Genomic DNA, 26857 nt, shown 5'->3' with positions numbered 1-26857 from the left:
TCGCCGGGGCTCCGATACCGCCTTTATTTTTAAACTACTCGTCCCAACTAAAATTACACCTCAACGCAAAAGTTCATTTCCAAACTAGCTAAAACGGTCGTATACGAGAACAAATGCAATCGTCCAATATCTTCCTTTTAAGCTGGAGAAAATAGCTAGCCAAAACTTTCAAATTTTTACGGAAACAACAAATTTTCCCCCGGTAAGTCATCAGAGCTAAATAAAACTTTAAACACTCTATTCAGATTTCCACAAGTTTCAAAATCAAACAACAGCCTCGACAGTTATGTTTGTTTTACGTTACTTTAAAGATCGGACACTTCGTATGCAACAACATAGAAGCCAAATAGAACTGTCCACTGTTAAATTGCACTTGCTCATACTTATCATAAATGCATAAAACCCGCAGTCTCGTCATCAGGGTCTCTCAAACATCTACTAATACCGAAACTATAAATTTCATCGGCGTGCTCACCCTTCTCCTTATCGGATAGAATATCGTCAGGTATCCTATCCAAGAACGAGGTCTCGGAATCGCTTTCAGGTGCCGGCGCAGGTCCAGGATCCCCAGGAATCTCGCTGCCCAGTCCGGAATCGCTGCCATCGGACCTGACTTCGTCCCTAGCACCTGTGGCAAGCGCCAGACTCTCGGCGGAGTCCTCGGTGAAAGCCTCCGGCCTCTCCGCCTCGAGTCTGGTGATGATTTCAGGATTGATGTCGACGCAGCACATGGACTCGCTCTCGGGGCAAGACACTTGGTCGGAAACGGCGTCGTCGTCGCATGCACGAAGACGCACGTTCGTCATGGAGGACACCTCGGAGCTGTCGGAGCCGGTCTCAGTCTCTGTCTCGGTATCGACAGCCTCCGCGGCATCGGTTGAAGCTTCCAGAGGCTCTACAGGCGAGGTGGGTCGCGCGTCGGACGAATTTCTTTTGCTCAACACCTGGAGACTCTCCGTGCAGGTTATCGATGCGGGTGACGCGGCTTCCTCGACCTGGTCATCGTTCTTCTTCGCGCATCCGGCCGTACTTTCATCCTTGGTCGACTTTTCCGGCGTTCGCACCTTGGGCAACGTACCCAGCTTCTCCAAGACCACTTTGCACTGCTTCATGTCACCCAGCGACGGCGAGAACAATTCAACGGGCGGCGTTTTCGACCTGGTCACTATGGGCGAACCTAGCTGCTTGTTCGCCGACTCTTGCTCGGTCATCTGGACGATCTTCTTCTCGGGGCTGCACCTCTGGACGTAATTCGACTTCTTCGACGCGTCTTCCGGCTCCGTTTCCACGTTCTGCGCAGCGTCTTCGTCGCTCCTCTGCTTCTTCTTGTTGTTCAGCCTCTTCTTGTCGGACTTGTCCGGCGTCAAGATATTCGAGCAGTCGACTCGCTCCAGCATGACCACCAGATAGGGTCGCGACTCCTTCGTCTGATCCGCGCTGCTGGGACCATCCTCGGCACCGTTGGTCTTGCAAGGACACGTCTCGATCGGCTCCTCGCACTGTTTCTCCTGACACGGCCGGTAATCCCTCTCGGAACACTCGCCGGGCAGCGAGCAACAAGAGTCCTCGTCGGTGAACGCGTCGGTGAACTCGAGGTTCCGACGACAACCCCGGTCCACCTCGTCCTCGCCGTTCACGCGTTCCTGAATCGGCGTGGACACTCCGTAGTGCCTCGGCTCCGTGCCGATGATCCCGGCCTCGTGTTCAACGGAATTGTTCAGGCTCAGTCTACAGCTGGTGGAGAGCGAGTTGTCTAGCAACCTGCCGTTCCGCGAGAGACACCGAGCGCCGACGTCGTCGTCGAACAGACAGGAGTCCGAGGAGAGGGATATCTCGCCCAGGGTGCGCTCCCGGAGGCTCACCAGCACCGGCGAGATCCTCCTCACGTCGCTCCTCACTTGGTTGCTCCCCTCGTTCTCCGGGATCTCGACGCCAATCCGCTTGATCTCCGCGTTGATTGGCAGGAAGTCGCTGGCCGGCCTCTTCCTCGACACTGGCGAGCCTATCAGCACGCCACCCCCACTGTCGATCACGCGATCCTCTTCTTGTTCCAGGCACTTCGTCGGCGTGGTCGCGTCGGCACAATTCTGCGGCTCGACCGGCTCCTTCGTCTTCGTTTCGTCCGCATTGTCCTCAACCTTCGCCATCGAGCCGCACTTCTCCGGCGTCGGACCCATGGTCTCAGAGTTCATCTTGGCGTCCGAAGTAACGTTCTCGGACGCGGGACATAGCACAGCACTGTCGGCGTCATCGTCGCCGCTGGACGATCGATGAGCAACGTCCTCGGGATCGGCCGTCGGGCCGGCATCGTCGACGGGCTCGGTGGGCTCGGCGACCGGTCCCGGCGACCTTATCGAGCTGGAATCCTCTTGGGCCTCGACAAGACGCTCCTCTGCCGAAGGCGATTCCATCTCGACGTCCTGATCTGCGATCACACAACAGAGAATGTCCGTTAGCCAACGATCGACCGGTAGACCTCGCGATCGCGTCCAGGGGATACGGGGGTCGAGGGAGAGGAAAATTTCGCGGCGAAAACGCGCGCGTCCCCGGGACTCGAGCGTGTCTCTTTATCACCTCTGTGTCTCGAGGTGATCGCGTGGCCCGCATCGTCTCGTTTTCTCGAAATATCATAACCAAAGAACGGTGAAAAGGATGGAGGGATCAATAATCCGCGCACTGATACCGCGCGCCGGCGAGCGGCGAGAGACACCGCCGAACCCCGTCAACTCGGGGGATCGGTCTCTGTTCCCACGAGAGGGTCTCTGGTCCCTGATCTCTGGTCTGCGACCAGGTGGCTAGAAACGTATGAATCGGTTGCTTTCTCGGTTTGTATCTCGGTTGCTATCTTTCCTATCGCGTCGACCGAAATAAAAAGGGGTCCGCATATAATCCTGGCCGGAGATTATTGATTCAAAGCTGGCGGAGAGGCGAGGAGGGTGGGCGGGGGAGGAAGAGGAGGAGGAGGAGGGTACAAGCAGCGGGGGGCGAGGGAGGTGGGAGAGAGAGAGAGAGAGGTTTCTGTCTGCCTTCGGTTACCATGCGCACCTTGTACCCTTTATATACCCCAGAGAACTCGGCGACAAGCCAGGTGTAAAAGGGTTCGCGTCTTCATGTCTCCTCCGTGACCCCTCTATCCCTTCCGTGCCCTATCGCGCTCTCTACTCTTACGCGCTTCTCTCCCTCTGCGATTCCTCCTTCTTTCCGTCCGAGTTTCTTTCCAGCGTCCGAGTAGCGCGTACCCCCACGATTTCTCCCCCCTGCCACCGGGTCCCCGCACCACTACTCCCACGAACACGAGGTGGCCCGACCTCGACCAGGCTCTCCCGATATCCTCGAACCGTTTAGGTCGTCTCGCAACTCCAGCTGCCTCCATTCTGACCGCGGACGCGTCCGTCCCTGAGAGAGCCGCGTCGATCGTCGGCCTCCATCGGTCGCGAGCGAACGGGCCCCGCGTCGCACAGCATGCAACAATGCCCGGGGGCCAGATGGGGCCCGGATTCGCGGAACCGACGTATCCCGAAACAGATCGGCGAGAACAAGAGGATTCGAAGTGGTCGCTCGAGCGGAGAGCCAGTCACGATGCGGCCGAGGAGGATAGTCGCGTTTGTCCCCTCAAGAAGAGGGTGCTATAGCAGCTGCTGGTATCGTGCGAGGTAGCTGAAGAACAAGAAGAAGAGCGATCGTTGGAACTGCTGTTCCTCGGCACAGAAGAGGAGCGATTAAGCGCGGAACGCGTCGGCGAGGAGAACACGGCTCAGAGAGCGCGTAGAAGCGGAAGAAGCCAGAAGCGAACGCGTGCGGAGTGACGATGACGGCGTGTCGTCGCTTCGGGGGCAAGCTCTGCGTGAACGTGCACGAGGTGAACTGAACAGCCCGGCGATCCGAGAGCCGTTCGATCGCGAGAAAGCGAGGGAATAAAAAAAAAACGAAGAAGATGGTGAACGAGAGAAGCTCCCTTCCGAGCGGAGAGAGCAGCAAGCGTACGATACTCGCTGAGAGAAAGAGAAGCGAATCGAATCGAATCGAATCGGATCGAATCCGAAGAGGCGCGTGCGTCGCGTTCGACAGCTCGGAGCAGAGTGAGCGGTGCTGCCTGTACGCCGCGTCGATGACGATTCCGCTCGGTCCGCCTCGGCTACCCTCGGCTCGCTCTCCTCCGCGCTAGTGAAGGGTACACTGTACTCTCTATACTCTCTATACCGGCGCACTTCTACGGCGCGCCAGTGTGCGTCGTTCACCCCCACCAACGGGACGCTCGTGAATGTGTAATACAGTGTACGGGGGGCTACGAAACGTAGGCACACACCGTGGTTCTCATCTGACCGATCGAAACCGAGCTTCGACGATGACGCCGACGACGACAACGACGACGACGACGACGACGACGACGACGACGACGCCGCGCCGCGGCGATCGATCCCGAACCGTGTTTTCGAGCTTTTTCGGAAACGGCCGCCCCGCGACCGAGCGCGAGCGACGATCCGCGAGCATTTAGAGAGGCACAAAGAGCCAAGCGATCGGAGCACACCGGCGACCGCCAGTTGGAACATCGATTACGCGTCCGGTGAAATTCTGCGGCCTTTCTACGGTAATTCTATTTCACCCGCGCACAACGGCGTTACTTGCCAATCCATCGGCCACCAGGCTACGCCTACGCAATCGGGAGAGTGGAGAATTAACCAAAGGTGTTCTTAACTCTTTCCACCGGGACGCGATTTTTACCGATGTACTACTCGGCTGGATGAGCGCCGAGCAAGCGGACGCGGATCCAGAGGAACGATCGAAATTTTCGGGGATGTTTGTCTTGGAAGGGTTCATCAGAACCTGCTGTGATTATGTCTGGCTATGATGGAAATGTCTAAGCTGATTATGGATAGCTTTCTTTCTTTCACGGTTTCCGGGGATCATCCCGGTGGCCCTCCGAGGTCCTCGAAGCCATAAAACTTTCCCCACTTCCTCGACCCTCTTCACCACCCCAAATGTCTAGTTGGGAGACCGATAACGGGGCTGTTTATAAACCTTTAAGTGACCACAGCGGCCTCATTTATGCTAATCTGAATTTTAGTCTTTTACAATGTAAGTATTTATTTGTAAGTTCTAATGTAACATACAAATGATTTCGATTCAATAAAAATAAATATTAAAAGTTGATAGTATATTCATCAGTTGCAGCCTTGGATGTCCAAGGTGGGAGAGCCATTTCGTTCCGCTAAAGATAGAAATCAAATTCAATTGTGTTTAGATCTTCGTAGAAGAAGGTCTTTACAGAATTATACTCTGTGGTCCAACTCATTGCAATGTCCCGATATACGAACGTCCTCGAATCGAACAGTGGAGTCGTCGGTAGTGATGGCTATAATTTGTCCAAAATGTTCGAATGGTTTTTCAAAGCATATAGCGTTTCGTAGACCGATAGCTCTTCCCGTGTGCAACACGGTAATTCGAAACAAGGAAAACCGTGAAGAGTATCCGAAACAAATCAATACTCCCGCCGCACGATCGGACGCGACTCAAACCCGTCGCTGTTCGTATGCCGCAACATTGACTGAAGATAAAAAGAGAAACTCCCTGTTGCAACGCGGAGAGGCTCGAGCAGCCCAGACACGAAATCCGTTCTTCTCGTAGCATAATTAATACCGGTCCCGTACAAAGTCGCCGAAAATCTTGGAGCGCCTCGGGATCGCTGAATATTTCCGTCGCGATAAAGCCGGAACGTTGACGACCACAATAACGATACTTCTTGCGAGTCATCGAGCCCCAAAACGCAATAATCCCTTTCGTCCCGAATAAAAAGCGTCTTAACTGCGAAGCAAAATCGATTCACGAATCTGTGGATCTGAAACTCACGGTTTTGAGAATTAACCGATGAAAACAGAAATTAAGTGGAGGCTAATCCTGGTGTCTGCTATGCAGAATTTGCTGCAAACTCGCGATCCGCTGTTCGGTGATTAGAAACGCGCTTGCGACTCGACTCGACTAGACTCGACCAGCCGTTCGATTATTTAAATTAACCTCGTTTACACTTGTCGGCGATTATCGAGCAACATCGGTCGACCGGCGAGTGTCAGCTATCGTTGCAGCAGTGTCGCGTCGAATTTCGAGGATCCTGGACCTGGTGCAAAGCCTCCGAAGCTCCTTCCATCGAGAACCGGAAACGGGAGATCGTTGGTAAACGCGGAGAATCGTGTGCATTATCGATCCGAGCGATTGACCGGCCTCCCAGGAGGAAGACGATAAACTCGGCCGACGTGCTCCACGATAATAACGCGGCCACGATAACAACGACGTCTCCGACGCCCGGAAAATATGGGAATAAACAATGACGCCGGTCCCGAATGGCTCGTGACCACCGCTGCGATACCAACGATACGTTCGCGGTGTGTTCCAAACAGGTTTCCGTCGTTATGTAAGCGACCACGCACCGATCACTGTATCATTCTTATCGTTACCCTTGCATGCGACTTTCCCGGCGGATTCGCATCGGCGATCGCGATGGTCCCAATTTCTTCACATTCGCCCATAACCAATTTTTTAAACGGCTAACTTAGGACTTGAATCAATTTGCGACACTAGATATATTTATTCGAGCAACCTACTTCGCGATATAAAAAAAAAACCTGCAAAATTATGAACTCGTCGTATTGATCAAACTGGGACTTTTCTGAAATTCTGTAAAAGTTTACTAAGATTTTAGAGAAACTTGCTACGACATAGTAGCGAAAATTAATGTACAGAAATTTTCTTGGGGTCATGAGAGACCCCAGGCTACCATTTCTGGGTTGAATTTGCTACAGCCTACATGCGCGTAGAAGAATTAATTTATAAATGGCGAGAAAGGATATCAGTCGCATTGCAAAAAATAAAATGATTGGAGAGTTTGTACTACAATGTATAAACGCGTCTTGCTTTCAATAGCTTGTGCGGTGCAGAGAAACATCCCTTACGAGGTCGCCCCGATAACACTACGGGGGTGAAGATGAATTTTTAACGTGCAAACAAATGCGAAACATTGTACACGGACGTGAGCGGCGAGCACGATAGCTTCTACGCAGGAAAGAATCGAAGAAAGTGCTCCTCAGCGGCTCGATCGAACATGGCGGCGATCTAGGAAAACAGGTCGTTCGAATCATTTCCAACCTATTTTCCCATGGACACCTTCATCATTTTACGTAACGCGCGCAGCAGATTCTAATCGGTCCGGACATAAAAATCGAATGGATTTAGCGCAGAAGACCGACGGACGCGGCCATGTTGCTTTCAATCTTCCATAATTCCAAAACTATAGTACCCAAAGCCGGTCTCCAAACAGCATTTGTCTTCGTTCTACTCGTTCGAATTGCTTTGAAACTTCGAGTGGCAACCTGGCAGCCTCGAAAATACGATTAAATCAAAGTAATAAGTCGAATGAAAGAAAAATGAAATTGTTAAGATTTGTGACGCTTCCAACGTTCTGCCGTTTAGCAGATCCTGATCACTAGACAGCGGACCTTCATGCGAAATAAAAATTGTCTCGAGACGGAGGCCCCATAAAACTGTGTTTCAGAACAGTGTTAATTAATTGCTCTAGAGCTTCCACTGTTCTGTATTTCATCCACCCATTTCTCCCATAAACGCATAAAACCCGCAGTCCACGAAAATTACTGCAAAAATTCAATTTTAGACTGACCAAGTCGACCACGTTGCAAATCTACGTTCAATCTCCCATTATTCCAGAACTGTAGTGCCCGAACGATTCTCCAAACAGCATTTGTCTTCATTCCACTCTCCGAAACAGTTGCAAATCGGTACAAAGTAGAATCCAAATTCCCGACTATTAAACTGAATTAAACAGGGAATCGTCGAAGAATTACGATCGAGCGGATCAGCGAGGCGGATCGGGTCCTCCGTTTTTCGAGTTCGAATGAGATTTTCCGTGTTCTTAGTCGGACGTAATACATTCGAAAATTGGAAAGTCCCGCATCGGTGGCGGCGCTCGTAGAATTGGCGCGGTATTGTCTACGGGTCTCCTCTCCCGCCAGTCCCTCTTTCTCTCACTCCCTCTCTTTCTCTCTCTCTCTCTCCTCGTTTCTCCCATTTATATTTTTCTTTCTCTTTGTCACACGCACACACGAGTCTCTCTCACGAACGGTTCAACGAACGAGAGAGCGCGGCGCTTGCGCCGGGCTGCGCGACCGCCGTAATTGTCGCTACGCTGCGAAAGTAGAAGGCGTACAGAGAGCGCACCGGCATGGCATCCCTGCTCGTCTTCCTTCACCGTTCCACGGTCTTTTCTTTCTTTCTTCCCTTCCTTCCCTCCCTCCCTCCCACGCTTTTTTCACCGCGTTTCATTCTGCGAAAGCAATGCCACCGTTCGCCACGCGACAGCGTATCAAAACGCTGCACGCTGGGCCAGCAAACGCAAAAAGCTGGGCGAAATTCGTGTCTCTGTTAATTATATCAAGTTGTTCGCAAATTTTTCGCTGTTCGCGTACAGATCGCATCGTTTTGTTATCGCTGGACTGCGAACCGTTTTGCGAAATTGCCTGCGTCAATTGCAAGACGCAGGAGCCAGGAATTTCTTTCCTCCTGGAACGATTCTCAAATTTTTTGAATCCCGCCACTGTTTCAAATTCCTTCTACTCATTTTTCTGACAGATGCATGATATCCGTGAAAAATGCGTGGGACGTCAAAAGTCGTACAAATCAATTTTTTGCTGACAAAAATGGGATCTCCGAGAAAACGGTTCTAAAAATCGTTTTTATTTTCCCTAGAGAAAACGACATTACTTTCCGAACAACCCGATGCGTTGCTACGTAGAAACAGAATACGCAGAATAGAGTTCTTTCGCGCGACGCCTCGCTTTCGAGAAAATCAGGCTCGAGAATGTTTATCGGGCGCACGTGCGCCCGGCTAACTCCTGATTAAACACAGGTGGTATCATCGACGTTGCTCCACGCGCGAAAATAACCGTGGAACTTTGTTGTCTGGAGCCCGATTCACGAAAAAGTACGGTTCGAACGGGCTCCCTCGGGATTTCTCCGGGTGCAAGTGCACTCGACACTTTTTAATTGGATTCGCGCGGTATCCTGAACGAAAAAGTTCTGTTCTACATTTTTGACTGGCTTTTCGGGTAGAATCATCTCCTTTTCACGGTACCATAATCTCTGTGCACGCTGTGTTTATTTAAGACCTTGCTCATTCGTCACTGTGGTTTGTCGGTAGACATTTATGCAAAATAAAAATTGTGTGAATGAATGATAAGGGGCAGAAGTTAATTGAAAATGTGTTTCCTCTTTTAATCCTTTTTATCATTTCATACAGTGAGCACAGTCTGTGACCTGTTCATGTTTGCCGTAAATGCATAAAATCTGCAGTCTAGCTACTAGCCACTTCAGGTACACTGATTAAGCTCTGATTAAGAAACGAATACATTTCCCGTCGAATTTCGGGGTCCGCAGCGGTCGATTAGCCAATTTTCAAAATGGCCCGGCCAGGGCCAAGAGAATCATAGCTTTCACTCCTATCGGACGTAATTGGGTACGTTTGAATTTCGAAAGCTGCAGTTGTATCGGTCCACCGAAGCTTTTATCGCGTCAGTGGTTGAGATTTGTAAGTTCCAGGATCGATTTTCTTCTGATTAATAGTGAAAAAAGGTGGTGTTGAAGCGGGGAGTATTGATTCGATATTCCCCCCTTCCCCAAGCTCCGAAAGGAAAATATTTTTTGCTGCCTCGAGTCGCGGGACAATGGTCATCAATAACAGCAAGAATATTAGAAGCGAGACGCGAACAATCCGGGGCGAGTATGTAAATTTGTAGAATATCGATTGGCTATCAATTTTGTATTTAATTGGAGAACATTGTACAATGTTTCTCCGCTGCGAGGCAGACATTTGGAGCAGCGGAAGCAACGGGAGGGGAACGAAGGGGAATTTCCACGCTTTATGGAACGGGAATGATACTCATCAATTAATAGATGATCTGCGTTATAAGAGACGCACGGAGAATTTAAGCGTCGAGCTCGTTGTTTTATTAACGGGAGGGTCGATAATTCGCAGACGCCGGGGTTAATAAATTAACATGAATCGAATCGGAATTCCGTAACAAAACCAGACAATCGGAAATTCAAGTACAGCAGTACTTCGACTATCCGAACGGTTCAGTATTTAAAATTTTAATTCCACGCGCAAACAATTCAATGTAAAAGAATTGACTGTCTCCTCGCTTGATTGACGTAATAGCAGCCTAATCGCCACGAACAGACTAGATCGAAGCAACATTGCAGACGATGCTCGATGCTGCACGCTCGCAGCCATCGATCCGAGAAGGAACGCGCGCGAGATAGCAGCGTTTTGCCCCGATCGGGTTTAAAATATTGAAATGTATTCCAGGTAAGAAGTCGAAAAGTCGCTTGCGTAATTGCACATGCATAATCGCGCGTCGTCGTCGTCGCGTCGAAGTTGGCCCGCGTTCGATTTCTTCCCGCGTGTCGACGTTTCGATCGGGTATCAAGGTCGCGTTCTTGAGCCACATCGCGAAATTTCGCGATGTTTACCCGCCTCGTACGTAGAGGCACACGTCACTTCTCGTAACCGGCCGTAGCTCTTGTACGAACAGGTGTGTCTGCACGCTAGAGCGCAGAAGGAACGCGACGACGGTGATCGTACCGCTTTCCAGCGAAGACCCAATTTACATTTGCCTCTTGCCCCCCCGTAACGTCGCGCGTCGGCTTCGTTGCAATTTACTCTCCGACGATTAAATAATTCCACGTACACCGTTAACTTTCGCGAGAAACGGCAGAAGCTCGCCGATTTCCAACGAAATTCCGACAACTTCACGATCTGCTGATCTTCTTCGATCTGTTAGCCAGAGGAGAAAAAATACACGTTGTTTTGTATTTATTAAACACCCGCTGTATCGAGCGTAACGATGGTAACGTGTTTCTCGCACCGGAACAGATCGAACGTATGGAATCACATTTTTTTCCAGGCTAGCCCCGGTTTCGAGAAAATCGAAGAGTTTGTCCGTCGAGGCTGTCCACCGTTGGCCGAATCTACTGCGATCATTTAAATTGTCTGCGGATCTTCGCGCGCATTTGCATTTTTATGGGTTATTTATGACTCGACGCCACTAGCTGTCCGCGAAAAGAAAAAACCAGCCGCGTTTTATATAAATCGACGCCACGACGTTCGTAAAATTTTGGTGAAGTAATTAGAACCTCCGGGAGACTCGACTCTTCGTATTCTGAATCGTTGTTTTGTGCTGCTTGTATCTTTATTAACATTACGAGATCGTTCAATACTGTGAGAGTAAGATAACGATTTAATAGTTTTCTGAAAATCAGAGACTAGCAACCTGATACACTTCTTCCTGATTTTTCAATAGCGATAATTAAACTGCGGATATATATGCAAAATAAAAATGTTCTGTGTCAGTCGTAGGAGATTCAAATGTATTTCTCTTTTCAATACTTTTAATAAATCGAAAGTAACGTAACAGTGTTCTTAAAGTCTTCTAATGCCTTTGCAGGTTTGCTTTTCACTGGTCTACTTCTACCTGAAATGCATAAAATCGTAAACCAACAAAATTTCCTGGACTGATACAATTTGTACGACTGGAATTTAGAAGAAAATTGCTGACCTTCTTTTAAACGTGACGCACTTAATAAAATTTCTACGTACTTATTCGTCACAGCGCTCGTCAGTCGCGCAGAGTTATGCGCATAGCAAAAATAGTGTTATTTCGAGCCTGTACACCGGCTCCGATTATTTTACGGAAACCATAACGCATTTTGTCAACTGGAAGTTTCCTGTTAAAAACAAAACGAAAGTCCCGCTTAATCGTCGTATACACACTCGCCGTTTACACTTCCAATAAACGAATTAAGTCCCGTTATCTAGTAATAACGATTGCGAGAGTCCACGTTATTGTGCTATTGTTTGTGTTCGCCGATAATGCCACGCAGATAAGAGTAAAATCGATGAGGGAAGTGCGACAGCGCGTTGTTACGAATGCTCCTTGCAAGTAGAAACAGCCAGTCATGCACAGACGCGCGAGCCAGCCACGTTTCCGAAGCAGACGCGTTTAACTCGCAGCTCTCTCTCTCTCTCTCTCTCTCTCCCTCTCTCGCTCGATTTTCTCGAAAAAGCGAGACCGAGAATCGCGTTAGCTGGCTTCGGAAGCACAAATTCCCGGATTGCCGTCGACAGTTTTAATTTTCCCGGAAAAAGAGAAACACAGATTCGACGATGCGCGCCGTACGACGCCGTTCGCGTAAAATCGCCGAGGCGGGCGATTCGAGCGAAGATATTCAAAAGAGACAGTTTGATCGGGCCTTGATACGAATTTTCATGAAAAAGAAGCGGAACGCGCGGCTTGGCCCCGGGTACCGGCTTTTCTAAACTCTCGGGCGAGTTGGTGCGAGCGAGAGGACGCTATGGAGGGGTCGCGGGAGCGAGCGAGTGACGAGATCAAAGCAGTTTTACAACACCGGCAGACGCTGCGATATTGCTCCGTCGTGCTTTCTGCTTTCTGGGAAAGGTCCGAGGCGCTCTCTCTCTCTCTCGGTTTCTCTTCTCTTTCACCCACACAGCCAGACGTTAACTTTGAACGTTGCACGAGCACACGCCCTCTCCGTCCGGCGCGCGTCGTGCCCTATCCCGCGTCTCCCTCTCTCTGCGCCGAGCTAGCCCATTCTCATCAGAAGTATTTCTCGTTCCCTCTCTGTCGGACCGGTCCCCCCCGTGTTCTGTACATGCGCCTCTCTCGCCCACTACTTACACAAATCCTCCTACCCCGTGTCTCTCACTCAATCTTCCAGTTAGTGCCGTCTCGCCGTCTCCCTTCTGCCCACGCTCGTCTCCCTGTTTCCATCCTGCTCTTCGCTCCACCGTTCGCTCTATCCACACCGACTGCTCTCCTCGTCCACACACAGCTTTCCTGGCACCGCTTTCTCATATCCTCTCTGCGCAGCCCACCATGGCGCATCACTATAGTGCGCGCGGCCCACTATAGCGCGACTAGACCCGGGCTATAGTGGTCTACTGCGACGCCAGGACAAGGCCGAGAACGGAGGATGCGCGCGGGTAACGCGCGCGGAGATCGTAACTTGCCGAGCACCTACAAACTCCGTTAATCTATTATTGTAAACAATCTACCACATGATGGTATGAACCGTATTATTGTAAACGATCTAGTAAATCGAGCTCCCTAGAAGAGATTAGGTGTAGAGCTAACTGCCTAGTCCCCTCGTCCCTCCGATAACATATGGTTCCCGACATATGGCTCCTCTCAAACTGTTTCTCTCCTCGATGAGTAGCAGGTATTGATGCAAGCAGAATAACCATCATTTTCTTTGCTACAAACAATTTTGCAATTTTTGATATTTCGTTTACAAATGTCCACCGACGCAAAAGTGTAGATTCACTCCTGGAACGGATGACCGTTACTTTCCTTACACCCTGTACAGTTTCTAAATCCTCGATAATTTACGATCTCCGCAGTATACGAGATCAACGAGAAACCGGACTATGTCAGTTTTCTTGGTATCAGATAATTACAATTTGAATTTTATTTAATGGTCATTTCTTGTGGCGTGAAACATTTTTTTTCGCCATTTCTCCAGAAGCGAAAATAACCTTATGTCCTAAAATTTGAAGTAGAATGAAGTAGTATTAAGAACCCATTGTACGACGGGAAAAAAATTTTAATTGGTAAGAAGTGACCAAAACACCGCACGAGATTTGACAATATAGCCAAAAATGATACCAAAGGAAACACGAGAGCGTCCGGATTCTGTTTGATCACACCTCATATAAACAATCCAGTAGGTGGAGCTTCTTAGAGGAGATAAGATAGTAGCTGGTTCCCTCGGCCCTGTTCAGTTGTAAATCCTCAGCAACTTCTGACCTCGGTGCAATGCCGAACGCTCGCCGATTTCCCGTGGAAATCGATCGTCAAATCCGTCCAAATGTTATCGCTCGCCTACTCGGCCATCGGCTTCGATCACGCCAGATATTTCCCAGGATCAATATGGAGCACGCCTCCACGCGCCAACCTATTTATCGTGTTGTACTACTGAAACGCGACGAGCGACACGCTCCACGAACGTTTGGCCTTCCTGCTCGACGACCGATCGCTAATTGCTGCCCGCTCGTTGCCCAATCAAACCCGGCGACCGTGTTTCTGAACCCCCGTGAACCTACGAAGAGATTCGGGTGCCCGCGGTCTGACTTCGAACGGTTATACTACTTACTTGGAAATGATGGGAATCAGAGTGCGTGGACTGATTTTGAGCGGATTCTTTGGGTTTCCGAGATTAGTGGTATTGGAAAGACCGCTTGCTTATTTCTAGGGCGCCTCGAGTACTCGTTTCCTCCCACTACTCGCGACGACCCAATAAATGGCGTGGGAGCTTTGCTATGGCAATGGTGGGAGCTCCATTCTGGCTACGTCTTAAGGGGTTATTACGGTTTTCGAGGACGGGAAATTGATTTCTCGCATTTTTTTGGTGGGTCCCACTGGTATGGGGAATATGTGTTTGAATATTTTATTTGACAAGTTACGAGGTCGTCTATGTTGAGAATGTTGGGATGATGTATTGATATCTCGAGCCTTGCGTTATTGTTCCGGAGTTTGTAAATATTTTGAACTTTTTCAAAGTGCATATAAATTACTAATATTGTCGCCTTTCTCGTAAATTCTTCATTTCTTTCTCAAACTCTTCATTATATCACTCATTCTGTATCATAGTTCAGCTATGTATCAAATACATATTTCCAGTACATGATTTTACACGGTGTAAATTAAACACAATATTTTCTCTACTTTAATATTACTAGATTGTAGCCCATTTTTTCAGAAAGAATGAGGTCTAACGTACATCGTCCGCCATAAAAGTTGTCTGCCCCCCTCCAGTAACTCCAGGCTTATAACACGTAAGTAACGAGAGTGATGTGGACAGTTATTGTAACCAGCACTGTACCTCGGGTCTCTTCTTCTAACAATACGAAGCAAACCGTAAAAGCACTGACAGAAGAAATAAATTTCTTTGAGCCCTCCAAGTTATCAAGAGAATTTTATTCTTGATAAAAATGGGCGGTTTACTTAACCCCTGAGAGGTGGAGCGACTATACCACTTCCATTTACTATGAACAAAATTTTAGTTGACTATTTTTCTACACTACAACCTACAGTGAATAATCTAAAAATGTTTCCTTTTGGCGACAGCTCTCTCACGACACGACCTGCACACTTACTAACAAATAATTAATAACTTCCACAATTTTCAATAAAATTGCCCACAAAAATTAGTGCTGTTACTTCAAACGTGCGTAAATATATGCGAGAAATTTCAGCTCCCTAGCTTCATTAGTTTTCTCAGAATTAATTCCCAATTACTGAGAACCTGAGGAGACGCGTCTAGAGCAACCCTTAGGCATTGAAATTAAAAACGTTCTCTGGATTCTATGGCAGTGTCCGCTTTTGGGACACCCTGGATATCGCGAACCGGCGTACCGCAGAGCCTATCCGTACAAGTGAACGCGTGTTCACAGGGACGCACAACCGTCGGTGTCGTGTCGCGTGCGGATCTCGTGCGTGAACAGGATCGTTACCCTGTGTGCGGGTCCCAACACACTTCGAGCACGGTGGTGTAGGTCGCTCCGGCATAATAAGACCGAGGGAGCGGAATATAATGCAGCCTCCTGCGCTCAGTGGCCTCCCTGGAAGCTGTGGAATGTACCACCCACACCCTCCCGCCCTGTACAGACCCGCGCGCGCGCGCCCGCGCGGCGTTGGTCGTCGTAAACACTTCCCCGGGGCCATTAATACGAAAAAAATCTCGAATCGGTGCGGCGCTGCGCGGCGCGGCCCGCATTCATACACCGGCGAAATTAACCGGATTTTTATAGGCCATTACGGAACGGAATAGCTCGACACCTCGTAACAATTATTTTCAGACCCGCTATTTTTAATGATCCTGGGGCCACGCTTCTTTCGCGGTTACGGTTCGTTCGTTCCAGTTAACCGCGGAACGTACTGTACATCTTCAAACGGCACAAAAAGAAACGCGCACGCTCCGCTGCAGACACTGCGCGCCGAAGAACGTGCGCGAGGTTCCAACAGTCTCTGAGTTCCCCTTTGAATCGGCATCGAAAAATTGTGCTGGCAGGCAGTTAATAAATTGTGTAAAAGTACTCCCCAGCCCCCTTTGAATCGACGTCGGAAAGCTTGTGTTGGTGGGCTGTTGATGAAGGACTAAAAAATATTTATTCTTGGGTCCTTTACTACTGCTTCAAATTAGCAGAATTTCGTGTCAATACTGTTCGTGGCTCCTTGGGACCAATAGCGCAGCGCCGTGTGGTGGGGATGAACGCTACGCGCCTCCTACTAGGTCACGTGACTCATTGGGGGCGTGCTCCACAGGTTCCTGACTTCGTTGATCATATTCAACCGCGCAAATTGGTCTCGTACAACTGCTATGATTATTTTTAGAACACCATGACCCGTTTCTCCAAAGATGACGCTTGAAATATGTCCATAGTCGTATCAGTTGTCCATTCCACTCTTCTGTAACGAATCCGAAGTAATGCGAGTCGGATGGACAGCTTTTATGATCACAAGTGTAGTTACTCCTTTCAGGAAGAAATATCCTAATTGGTTAAATTAAAACTATACAGAAAGTACAGTAGGTAAGAGTGCTTCGATTTTGCGGGTTGAAACGGATGTAGGTTGTACGCAGCCAGGACAGATTATAGATTTCCCTTATGAATATTGGTGTACCGAGCACAATCGGCTGAAAACCAAGCATATCAATCAACGCGGCGATCTGTCGTGATTAAGCCGCGCGCTCAGGTAACTGAATCCGCCGATCGATTTTCTAATTTCTCTGTTCGGCTCTATCGACACCACGGTTCGATGCCAATTCCGCCAATTACTCGCGCGAGCAGCTGGCCAATGGCGAACGCGTGTCGCGCGACGGCTCCTGGCCATTCATTAGCCGCTCTGTATAATAATACAGCGTGTAGTAGAATTCTGATTTGGCGTTCACAATGCCGGTCACACCGTTCACCCGTACCCAGGGCTCGTGTAAACTGGTTTCGTTCGGCATTGTCGCCGCGACCTGTTCCTGCGCGTCAAAGCGACTACGCGAATTCTGTTGCGAACGGGGCTTGCGGACCGTGAACCTTTCGCGTATCGAATTCACGGTTCTACAAAGGTTCTGGAAGCAATACAATTTTTATTTCAATTAAAAACCGCCTGGAGTTCGCAACGAAGCTCGTAACAAAAATTTTCTGTGGTATATTTACAATCTGACTGATCGCGATCGGAGCCGGTGGGTGGAGTCAGCGAGGTCGACGCCCACGGTTGGCAGAAGGGTGGGGGGAGCCCCGATCGATCACGTGACCTCTGGCCCATGCGCATCGTGTCTTCACGGTTTAAATACACTCTAGGCCTCGAATGACTCGATTGAGAACTCGATTGATTTTGTGAGTGTAGAAATTGATTGAGAAAGGTGTTTAATTCAAGATAATGCGTATTTAATTATCTTGTGCTCCGCGAGCTATTAACAATTTTATAGCAACCGGATATTTGAGGCTGCATCGGAGAAAAGTAATGGTTCAATATTTCCTAGAAAAATTGTTCTTTTAAAGATTTTTGCAAGCGCAGCATTACTTCCGCGGTGACTTAAGCAAGTTTAGAGGAATGGCAACAGAGGAGAGGCAAACGCGTCCTCCGTCTGAACTCTCTTGTTATACATAATTTTCATCGGGAAAGCGTATCGATCGTCGCCATACCTAAGGAACCAGTAATACATCCGCGGCAGAGAGTACATAGGATGGCAAACGACAAAAGAACTGGGCGCCCGGCCGTCACTATAATCATCGTGCGGCGTCTACATTCACCGCAGGACTTCGGCAGTCCTCCGGAACCATTTTCCCATCCGATACAATATTTACCACTCCCCGGAAGAGAACCCTTTCGCACAAAACAGAAACAAACTTCAAAATACAAGCACATTTGCAAAGCACGCACCCCTAACACTTTCGTACATGTTTGGGATGCTACCAGCATTCGTTTCGTCGCCTATCTTATCTTCATCTCGTTATCTTTTACGGATAAGTATTCGTAGTGAAAGAAAATCGCGGGTATAAGATTAATTTTACCAGTCTCGCGTAAACTACGAGATCGAGGACGCGGCACGTGAGCACCGATGGTGATAAGAAACTGCACTTGAAACCTGGTCATTGAATGGTTAATGAAAGCCTAACCTGCCGTTGGAGGGACGCGCGAGACGAATCCGTTGGAAATACGCAGCCGGAAAATATTCCCGATAATGAAACCAATCCGTCACGTCATCGTTGCGACGCGGAGCATTCGTCGTCCGCGTTCCTGAAAAATTTCTCGTTGCAGGGGCCGAGGGAAGCAGGGGTGAGCAGGTAGGTAGAAAATCTAACAAGAAGCAACACGACCACGAGGATGCTAAAGGACAAGGGTGGAAAAAGAGGAGGAAACTGGGGGGCGGGTAGACGAAACGAACGAACGAACCCACGGATATTTTGCGGGGGTGGGAAAGAGACGGAGGCCGAGCTGCGGGGGTGTATATTGGGGCTTGTAAATGGGGGTGGGGGCTGTTCCACCCCCGGCCGAATCGATCCCACCGCAGTGTAGCACTATAGCAGTCCACGTGCATACATACCATGGACTCTCCTCTCTCTCCCCATCTCTCTCTCTCCTCCTCCCCCCCCCCCTCTCTCTCTTTCGTATTTTCTCTCCTGCTCTCCTATATCCATGGCACTACACCGTAACAAACCAACACAGCTACGCTGGAGCTCGAGCGAGCGCCGCAGCGTCGGCGTCGGTTCTGAATGAAATTTTTTTAATGATCGTGATTAATGCGTTGACACTCGTCCGCGAACTTTTACCGGCTCGAATCGGCCGCCTGTCTCGCGATGTGGGGCGAGCAGGGGTGAACAGAGGTTGATGGTGAATCCGCTCGGTGTCAGAGGGTGTCTCTATTATTTCTGGAGAGGCTTCCCGGTCTAGGATCGTTCTGGAACCAACCCTGACGAGTGGTTCGCACCCACTCGTCACCGCGGAATTATTGTTTTCCTCGGAGGGATTCGAAATTGTAGGCCACCGAGTCAAAAATCCCTGTTTCCAACCGCGCCTCCAGACTCTTTAGTGCTCGGTTGAATAATCTTAGGTTCCACACACCCCCGTTTAAATATGTTTCAAAAAATGGATGATTAAAGCAGTGGATAAATCCAAAGAAGATAATCCTAAACAATTACAAAGTTGGGCGAGGATTAATCTGCCCACTGCCTTAAATCGAATCTGTTCATTTCTGTCATAACTGCATAAGATCCGTCATGAAAACCGCACCCAGGAGTTAATTAAAATCTGCTCGATTAAATTTACAAGAGTCAACCCCACGCTTCTCCCACCGATCAGTTGTCGGTACCCTGAGCTTTGGGAAAGCTACCTCGGTAGATAAGGATAGAGAATGAGTACACAAATGAGTCTGAGTTATTTTCATAGTCGCAGATCAAGAACGACAAACCGTTCAACCCTTAAGTGTTTCGTTCCTACTGCGACGCTTTATGGACTCTAAAGGAGGAATAAGCGACAAACACGATGAAATCGGTCGGAAATCGGAGCGAAATCGCAGCAATAATCCCTAGCCTGGCCGTAAGCAGTGTACGTTTTCAATCTTTACAGCTTGTAGAGGGGGGCAGCGGGTCGCCAGATTGCCGGGAACTTCGGGCAAAATCGGTAGCCGGAAAGCGAAAAGATGTTATTACAAATCGATACACGTAACGCCGTTCGTGCCGTATCCTCGTGCGCTGATTGGATATCCTGTACGAGGATTACTGACGCGTTCATTCAATTCGTAGTATCTACGTACAACTCTCGCGCTGAACCGACGGCTGCAGTCACAGAGCAGCACCGCTCTCTCTATCTCTCTCTATCTCTCTCTCTCTCTCTCTCTCTCTCCCTCTCTCTGCGAATCGAACGAGGCTGACGGGGATGGGGCTACGGGGGTGAGGAGAGGTGTGGGCAGATAACGGGCACCGTGCATTATTACGCGCGTCGTCGTACACACACAATCGGCGCACGCATTCCGCTACAGAACCGCCTCGTGGCCCACAATTTGCCGAGCTGGTGACTAGAGGAAATTAAAAATGGAGAACCACGAGAGAACTCCGAGCGAGCCGCTGGTTGCCCCGTGGGGCTCCTCTGGCCCCGGCCGAGAAGCCACGCCTACTCGGGATCTTTACATAAAGCAAAATTTGTCTTTGACCCAATCACAGTCATTACAGTTTATTCGTGTAGTTATTTTATAAAATCCGCAGTCTACTCAATCCCGTTTGATTTCGTATGAAATATACGAGGTGATTCAGCTAAGTGTCCAGCCGCCAAATTATTTATAAACTATGGACCAGGTATTTAAATTCTCTGTATGTATCATTGGTACAAACCCCATCGCGATATGAACATGCACCATTTCCGAATCACTGAAAATTGATTAAGGTCACGTGCAAGTAGCGAGGCACTACCCTGTAGTGTACATACGCGACCGAACGTCGTCGCTTCATAGACGTCATCGGTGTCAATAGACAAAATGCATGCGACGATCAATCACCACTAGTCCGAAGACTAGTGTTGCAAGATCGTGTTACCTGAGACTGGCGTAAATAACAAGTTAATGGCCAGTCGCGAGTCGAGTTCCCCGGGCGAAAGTGTTTTCTAATTATTCACCCGCGACCATATTTCCCTGCAAAGCCACGCTCCTACGGATTATGCGGAACGTTAACACGAACATAAATACGAAGCTCGCACGACGACGCTGCTGGCCCGGTATAGCGACCATAGTCGTCGCTCATTGTACTCGGTTCAATAGACGAGGGAGACTATAGGTTTCTCGAGGCAGCACCGTGTACGAGAGCGTACGCCGACCCTCTGCGAGAGCGTTTCGGAGCATTACGCGTTGCATGGGACCTCTCATTCAGGTTTAACCGCGATGCAATTTACGGGCTCGACATACGTTTGCCGGAGAACGTGTCCGGGCTGGAACGGTTGTCTTTCTTAATTAATAAAAGGCCGGAGTGAAACAATTTTCTGAGAGGGAGATACGAACGTTCCGCTGTGCTTCTTGTCCCACGATGCGTTTTCAAAGACCATAGATCTCCTGATGATCGACAAAAGTTAGATAATTGCTGATTTTTCTTTCTTTGCTATAAGATTCATTTCTGCTAAAATGAAGTATATGTATTACACATACACGTGTTTGCTTTATCTTAATGCGGACAAAGGTATATTTATTATGTTGCAGAAGATGGAGACTGCCTTCACAAATGGAGACAAAGGGTTAAACGCGGAAGACTATGTGAAAGGGGTTGAAATTACTAGGAGACTGTTCTGTTGCCATTTTAGGAGTCAGATGTAAGAAGATTGTCTTGATCTGTCAACAATGATTACGATATAAATACAGAGTGAACGCTTGAATAGTAAACCTAACCGGGACCTGATCCAGATCACTTGGGACTCGGAAGTAAAAAGACTTTCTTGGTTCGCTAACGATCATTGGAATATAAATGCTCGAAACCTGGCAAATTCTATTAATTGCGGAAGATTTAATGCTCGTGTCTGTGGGATATCTCGTTATTGGAAGTATGTAAAATATGGAAGCCATACATTCAAAAGTCACGGACAATTCGAAGTTCCGATAGCAGACGCAATAATAAACCAATCGAAATAACAGAAAGCCCGGACCAAACGCGGCTACAGCGAGCTGACTAAATCACCCATCGACCCACCGCCGATGCACCCTATCAGCTCGTGCGTGGGTGCGAACTCGCCGAGAGAGAGAGAGAGAGAGAGAGAGAGAGAGAGAGAGAGAACGAGTACAGTCCACACGCGTGAGTGCCCGCGCGTGCAGGACGATCGTGGGCGTACGGGCCAAGGGCTGGAGATGCCACGACCAACCGGAAGAAGCGGTAGAAAAGACCTAACACGTATTTATTCATAACCTGTTGGTCGAGGCGAGTCCGATCTACCTGTTACATTGAATGAATTTAAATTAATTATTAGACTGTATCGCGGTCCCGCGAGGGAACCCTCCGATTATTATTCGCCCCGAGAACGAGCGAATAAAGGGACAAGACGAAAGAGGCTTCCGAACCGCTTTGTTAACTTGATTGCGAATGGTTCGTAAACGTTGCGATTGCAGAAGCATTTATTAATTTTTATATCAATCTGTTTCAATTATGCCGAAATGGATTCAGAAATTCAGTGACTCCTTACTGCATTATTCTTTTTACGCAGGTTATTTTTTGTTTGAAGGCATTTTTCCTGACCTAAAATATCTATTGTTCGTTGTTTGTTTTCTTTTATGCATTTAAGGTAATTTCTAAGATGCAAACGTAGTGATGTAAGCATGTTTTTTAAATAATAATGCGACAGTTTTTAGTAACCGCTTGCAGTCGCCGTTCGAGTATAAAGAAAGGTTCCTTGTCCCTTAACAGTTTTCCAGTAGGAAAAGTAAATCGATACCGTACGTCTACATTTGCTTCAATGTATATTGACACAGATTAATGGAATACATATTGATAACAGGCGATTCCAATTTCATTGAAATTTGAAACAGACGGTTCCAATTTCACCGGAATTTAAAACAGACGAATAACATTTATATTTTTTGAATTACTTTCGAAACCTTCGTCGAGTAATTCGTTTCTTGCGAGCACAACCGTGCTTGAACAGCTTTTGGAATTTCTGAATTAATTCGCGCACGAATTGCCTAAATAATTTCGTGCGTTGCACCGGCTGTTCTCTTTCTGTACCGGCGGAGCAATTTATTTCGCAAGTTTCGAAGGAACAAGGCCTGGGAAAAAAAGATGGAACAACATCCCCCGTGAGTGGAGCCACGCCAGGAAATGAACTCCTGGTTAACGGGACTGTACCGGCGAGGTCAGGCGCATCTCTTTGCCTTCTCGATTGCTGGCGTCCCTCGCCTTCCTCTTTTTCTTCGCAAACAGAGTCTGCACCTCGTACTTGCTCGTTGCGCCGTGTTTGCCGCGAGTTATTCAGAATGCCCGATGCCCGACGAGGCATTCAAACGTTGCCGATCGTCTTGCGTGCGCCGCGGACAATTGTATAGAAACGCAGAAAATCGCCGAGCAAATTATCGCGCGCCATTGTCACACGTATGCACCAATAGTTCCTTCTTTCATCGACTCGCATTACGCATTCGTCGATAATGTCACAATTACATGGTACTTAAGAACAATCGTGTTCTTTAACTGTTCTAAATAGGATGATTAACGATACAGTACTCTATATACGTCGCCAAGGCCTACATGGTAAACGTCACGGAATTATCCCCACTACTACGGCCACGAAGCTCGAGAGGCCTCGGGCGCCGAGGAGTATGAACATAACACAGCTCGTGTATGTCTCCTGGACGATACATGACGCTGCCAAGGCCCGTGTTGTTGACATATATCGAGACTTCGCTGTACTTTAGTAGTATCTCGCTGCTCCAGGAAAAATCGGTAACATTTGTGATCGCCGTGGACCAGGAAACGAATCGACGTGAATTTATCCGGGAAGTGAATATTTCGTTCGAATCTACGAATTCCAGCAACCGGGGTGGTCTAATATTCCGGGCGACAAGTTGCTCCCGCGATTTATTCGTTCCGCGAGCACGCACCAGGACGAAGCGGAATCGAGGCGTTTCGTCGAGGAAGTACATGTCATTTCGACGGAAACACGCGATGCACCGTTACGTTTCTTGCCGGAGCGAGCGTAACCATCTTGCGCGAGTCCGCTCGATCGTCACCGAGTTTGTCTACGTCGATCGTCCCTCGAGGGTCTTCTTCAGGGTTGAAGCCGCTCGCGAGATTCCCGATGTCTGCCAGGCTTACGTTAAATCGAACAAGAGAGAGAGAGAGAGAAAGAGAGAGAGAGGGTCGCACGAAACCCGAGAGAGCCGGGTTTTATTATTCAATAAAAACACAACGTCCCCTCCTCTGATATTAGATTGTTATTTAAATCAGGCTATTACTGACCCGGCCGCCGACGATACCCCGGCAAAAGGGACTCGGCAATTCTTTCCTCGTTACCCCGCATTCTTGACTTCTCTTATTCATGGATAACGACACAATAATCCCGGAATGTTATGAAATTCTTGCGAGGCGCGGTAAATATCCTAGACCCACGCTCTCTCGGCCCTCTCGGCGACCGACTTGTTACCATATCTCCTTCGCTGCAAGGATTTTCGTCCGCCATTCTCGTTTTCAATAACAGAAGCGTTTCACTTCGAGCGCGTCGTTACCGGAGAAGTTCGTCAAGTCGGCGTTATTTGAATGAATGAAGAACGTCATTTCCATGCGATGAGTGCCAACGCGACGTAGGAATTACTTTGGCAAAAGCTTGTAGTACTCGGAGATGACACTACACGTTCTATATCGTAGAATGTTAAACTAGCTTTCGTTGCTGCATGGAGCAGTGAATCGCTTTCATGCCCTTCTACTAGACACCTATTAAATTTTATTTCAGTTTTCATAAAAAAAAATCAAATCGACCCGCTGACGATAAAACAACCCCCACCCCTGTGCAAAAATCTCACGTTGCGAAGGATAAAAAGGTAATACGAGGCTTGCTATATTTTTTCTGATCCCGACGAATCCGTAAACGCCTCCGTACGTATAAGCGTCGCCGGGCTGCATGTTTTTCGCGGCAGAGTAGCCTAGCTGGAGGATCATTTCGCGGGCCACCCGATAGACTCCGGCCAAAAATATAGCGCGGCTCGGATTCCGTCTAGATACAGCTGGAGGTATCCGATCGATCGATCCCGGTTCGTCGAGCGATCGCGACGATTCCCGTGGATACGAAGGAAGCCGCGCCGAGCCGAGCCGAACAGCGGCCGCCCGGTAGGATCGTTCTCTCGTGGACCGAAATAGCGTCTCGTCTGACGTCACTCGAACGTAGGATCACGGCGTACGGATGACGAACAGTGAAAATACCGTGTTGGCTCGTCAGAGCTCGCGTTACGCGCGGGGTCGCATGTGCAGCTTTCCTCGTACGACACGCGAGCAGCCACTACTGCGCATACAAGCGCGCGCGCGCGCGTGTGTCGCGACCGTAAAACGTACGTACGTGCCAGGATGCGTCAAGTATTCGTGGGCCGGGGGTTGTGCGCATCCAGTCGTCACGTTTCGTCGGAATGACGTAATTTCCGAGCGGGGCACACAGACGCGCGCGTTTTCGGGCAAAAACCCCGCGGACTCCCGCCGCCAAAACAAACGGGAGAGGAACCGTCGCGCGGTTAACCGGTGCATTGTTCCCGTCGCACCGGTTAGTAATCCGCCCGCGTGTATTCTTGGAGCGGGAATGAAAGATAGCGACCGGACGAGCCACAGGTTTCCGGGGGATATCGTCTTCTCTACACGCTACTCGGATTGGAACCGAACCAAATGCGATTCTTTAACACGCCCTATTACATATCTAATGTATCGGATAAGGCGGATTCCACGGGCCACGAGCTTCTGGGTGACCGGGCTTAGGGCATGAGCGTTGGACATCTCTCGCATTGCTTCCTTTCGATCGCCATTTTGTACGCCCAGGTATATTTTTATACCTGCGATCTTTTTTTATCTAAAGTTACACGTGCGTTGAAGCTCTAATTTTCTAGCAGGCAATTTGAATGGTTCAGCTTCTGGGTGAGTAAGCTTAGGGTATAGGTCACGAGTAGAGTGGTCTTCATGCGAAATCGAAATTGTCTGGATTTGTTACAAGAAATAAGAGCCACTTACGAATTCCTTTCCTGCCACAATTATTTCAGTAGATCGAGCATAACATACCTATTAATACCTCTCGATTCTTGTAAGCTTCACGCTATTTCAAACTGCAGCTCGTGCATAATGTCCGCAGTCTAGCTCAGTCTTCCTGCTTTTCTCCATCATTCTGTATACCCTTCAGATATTTAGTACATCATTTCTCTGACCCAGGGTTACAAACCGTTCCGTCTAAATTTGAATTTTCTGGCAGACAGTTTGAATTATTTATCCCTTAAATGAATGGGCTTCCGGGCCCATTGCTTATGTCCACCATTTTCCACATCCTTAGTCCGCGTCCTTGTCGTATCTCCTTGGTGCGTACCCGGTACATGATTTTTTGACCCAGTTAAAAACACCTGTAGCGCGTAAAAAATTCGCCGTTCCAAGCACAAGCTTCCAAAAAGGATCATACACCTAATTCAAGGATTCCATTCAGCGCATCAAAATGTCCCATTCAATTTCATTCGGATCCACTCCTCCGCTATCTGCATTTCAGGAAATCCTCTCGGAATGCGTTTCCATCTGAAGTCGACCTTGCGAAATCTGTTTACAAGACCCGGAATTCGCATAAACATCCACGGTTTACACTTAACACTTGCGGTCCGTAGTGCGGCGCACAACTACGGTGGGCGTTGGTGCGCGGTTCTCTTGTTCCGAGGAACGGAGGCAGGGTAATCCCGGCTCCGGGAGTCATCGAGTCGAATGACTACGGACCTGGAATTCGGTTTCCCAAGCGGCGGGGTCCCGGGAAACGCGATTTCCACTGAAAAAGTTGAGCGCGGGACGTCCGGAACGGCGGCGAATTTACTGCAGATAGAGTTGGGAAAGAAATTTCCGTGCAATAAAACGCTACAAGTGGATTCGCCGGTAAGTTTGCCGCCTCGGCGAGACAGCGTCTGGCCGATGGACGACTGGTGTCGAAAGAAAAACCCAATTAAACTTCACGGTGCCGTTGCGTGTCGCGTTGTCGTCGACTGGACCAGGGTGAATAAAAGAGGAGGAATAAGGAGAGCAAGAAGAAAGACGAGAAGAAGA

General features: G+C 48.9%; 1 protein-coding gene across 5 annotated transcripts in view; it reads right to left on the bottom strand.

Annotated features, from left to right (window-relative positions):
* Nucleotides 1-26857, bottom strand: part of Axud1 (AXIN1 up-regulated 1) — a 42344-nt gene that overhangs the window by 5269 nt on the left and 10218 nt on the right. For 3 of the 5 annotated variants that reach the window (XM_076791993.1, XM_076791997.1, XM_076791996.1), the window contains exon 2: nt 476-2425. In XM_076791993.1, coding sequence (XP_076648108.1) covers nt 476-2411 — 1936 coding nt within the window. In that variant the 5' untranslated portion in view covers nt 2412-2425. Of the gene's footprint in view, nt 1-475; nt 2426-3045; nt 3516-12758; nt 13274-26857 lie in introns of those variants that run through there. The other 2 variants (XM_076791994.1, XM_076791995.1) reach the window with 2 other exon arrangements.

The sequence above is a fragment of the Halictus rubicundus genome, chromosome 8, assembly GCF_050948215.1.
Source record: "Halictus rubicundus isolate RS-2024b chromosome 8, iyHalRubi1_principal, whole genome shotgun sequence".
In the NCBI taxonomy this organism is placed as follows: domain Eukaryota; kingdom Metazoa; phylum Arthropoda; class Insecta; order Hymenoptera; family Halictidae; genus Halictus; species Halictus rubicundus.
The sequence above is the reverse complement of the archived record's forward strand: the minus strand, read 5'-3'. Positions and strand labels throughout refer to the sequence as shown.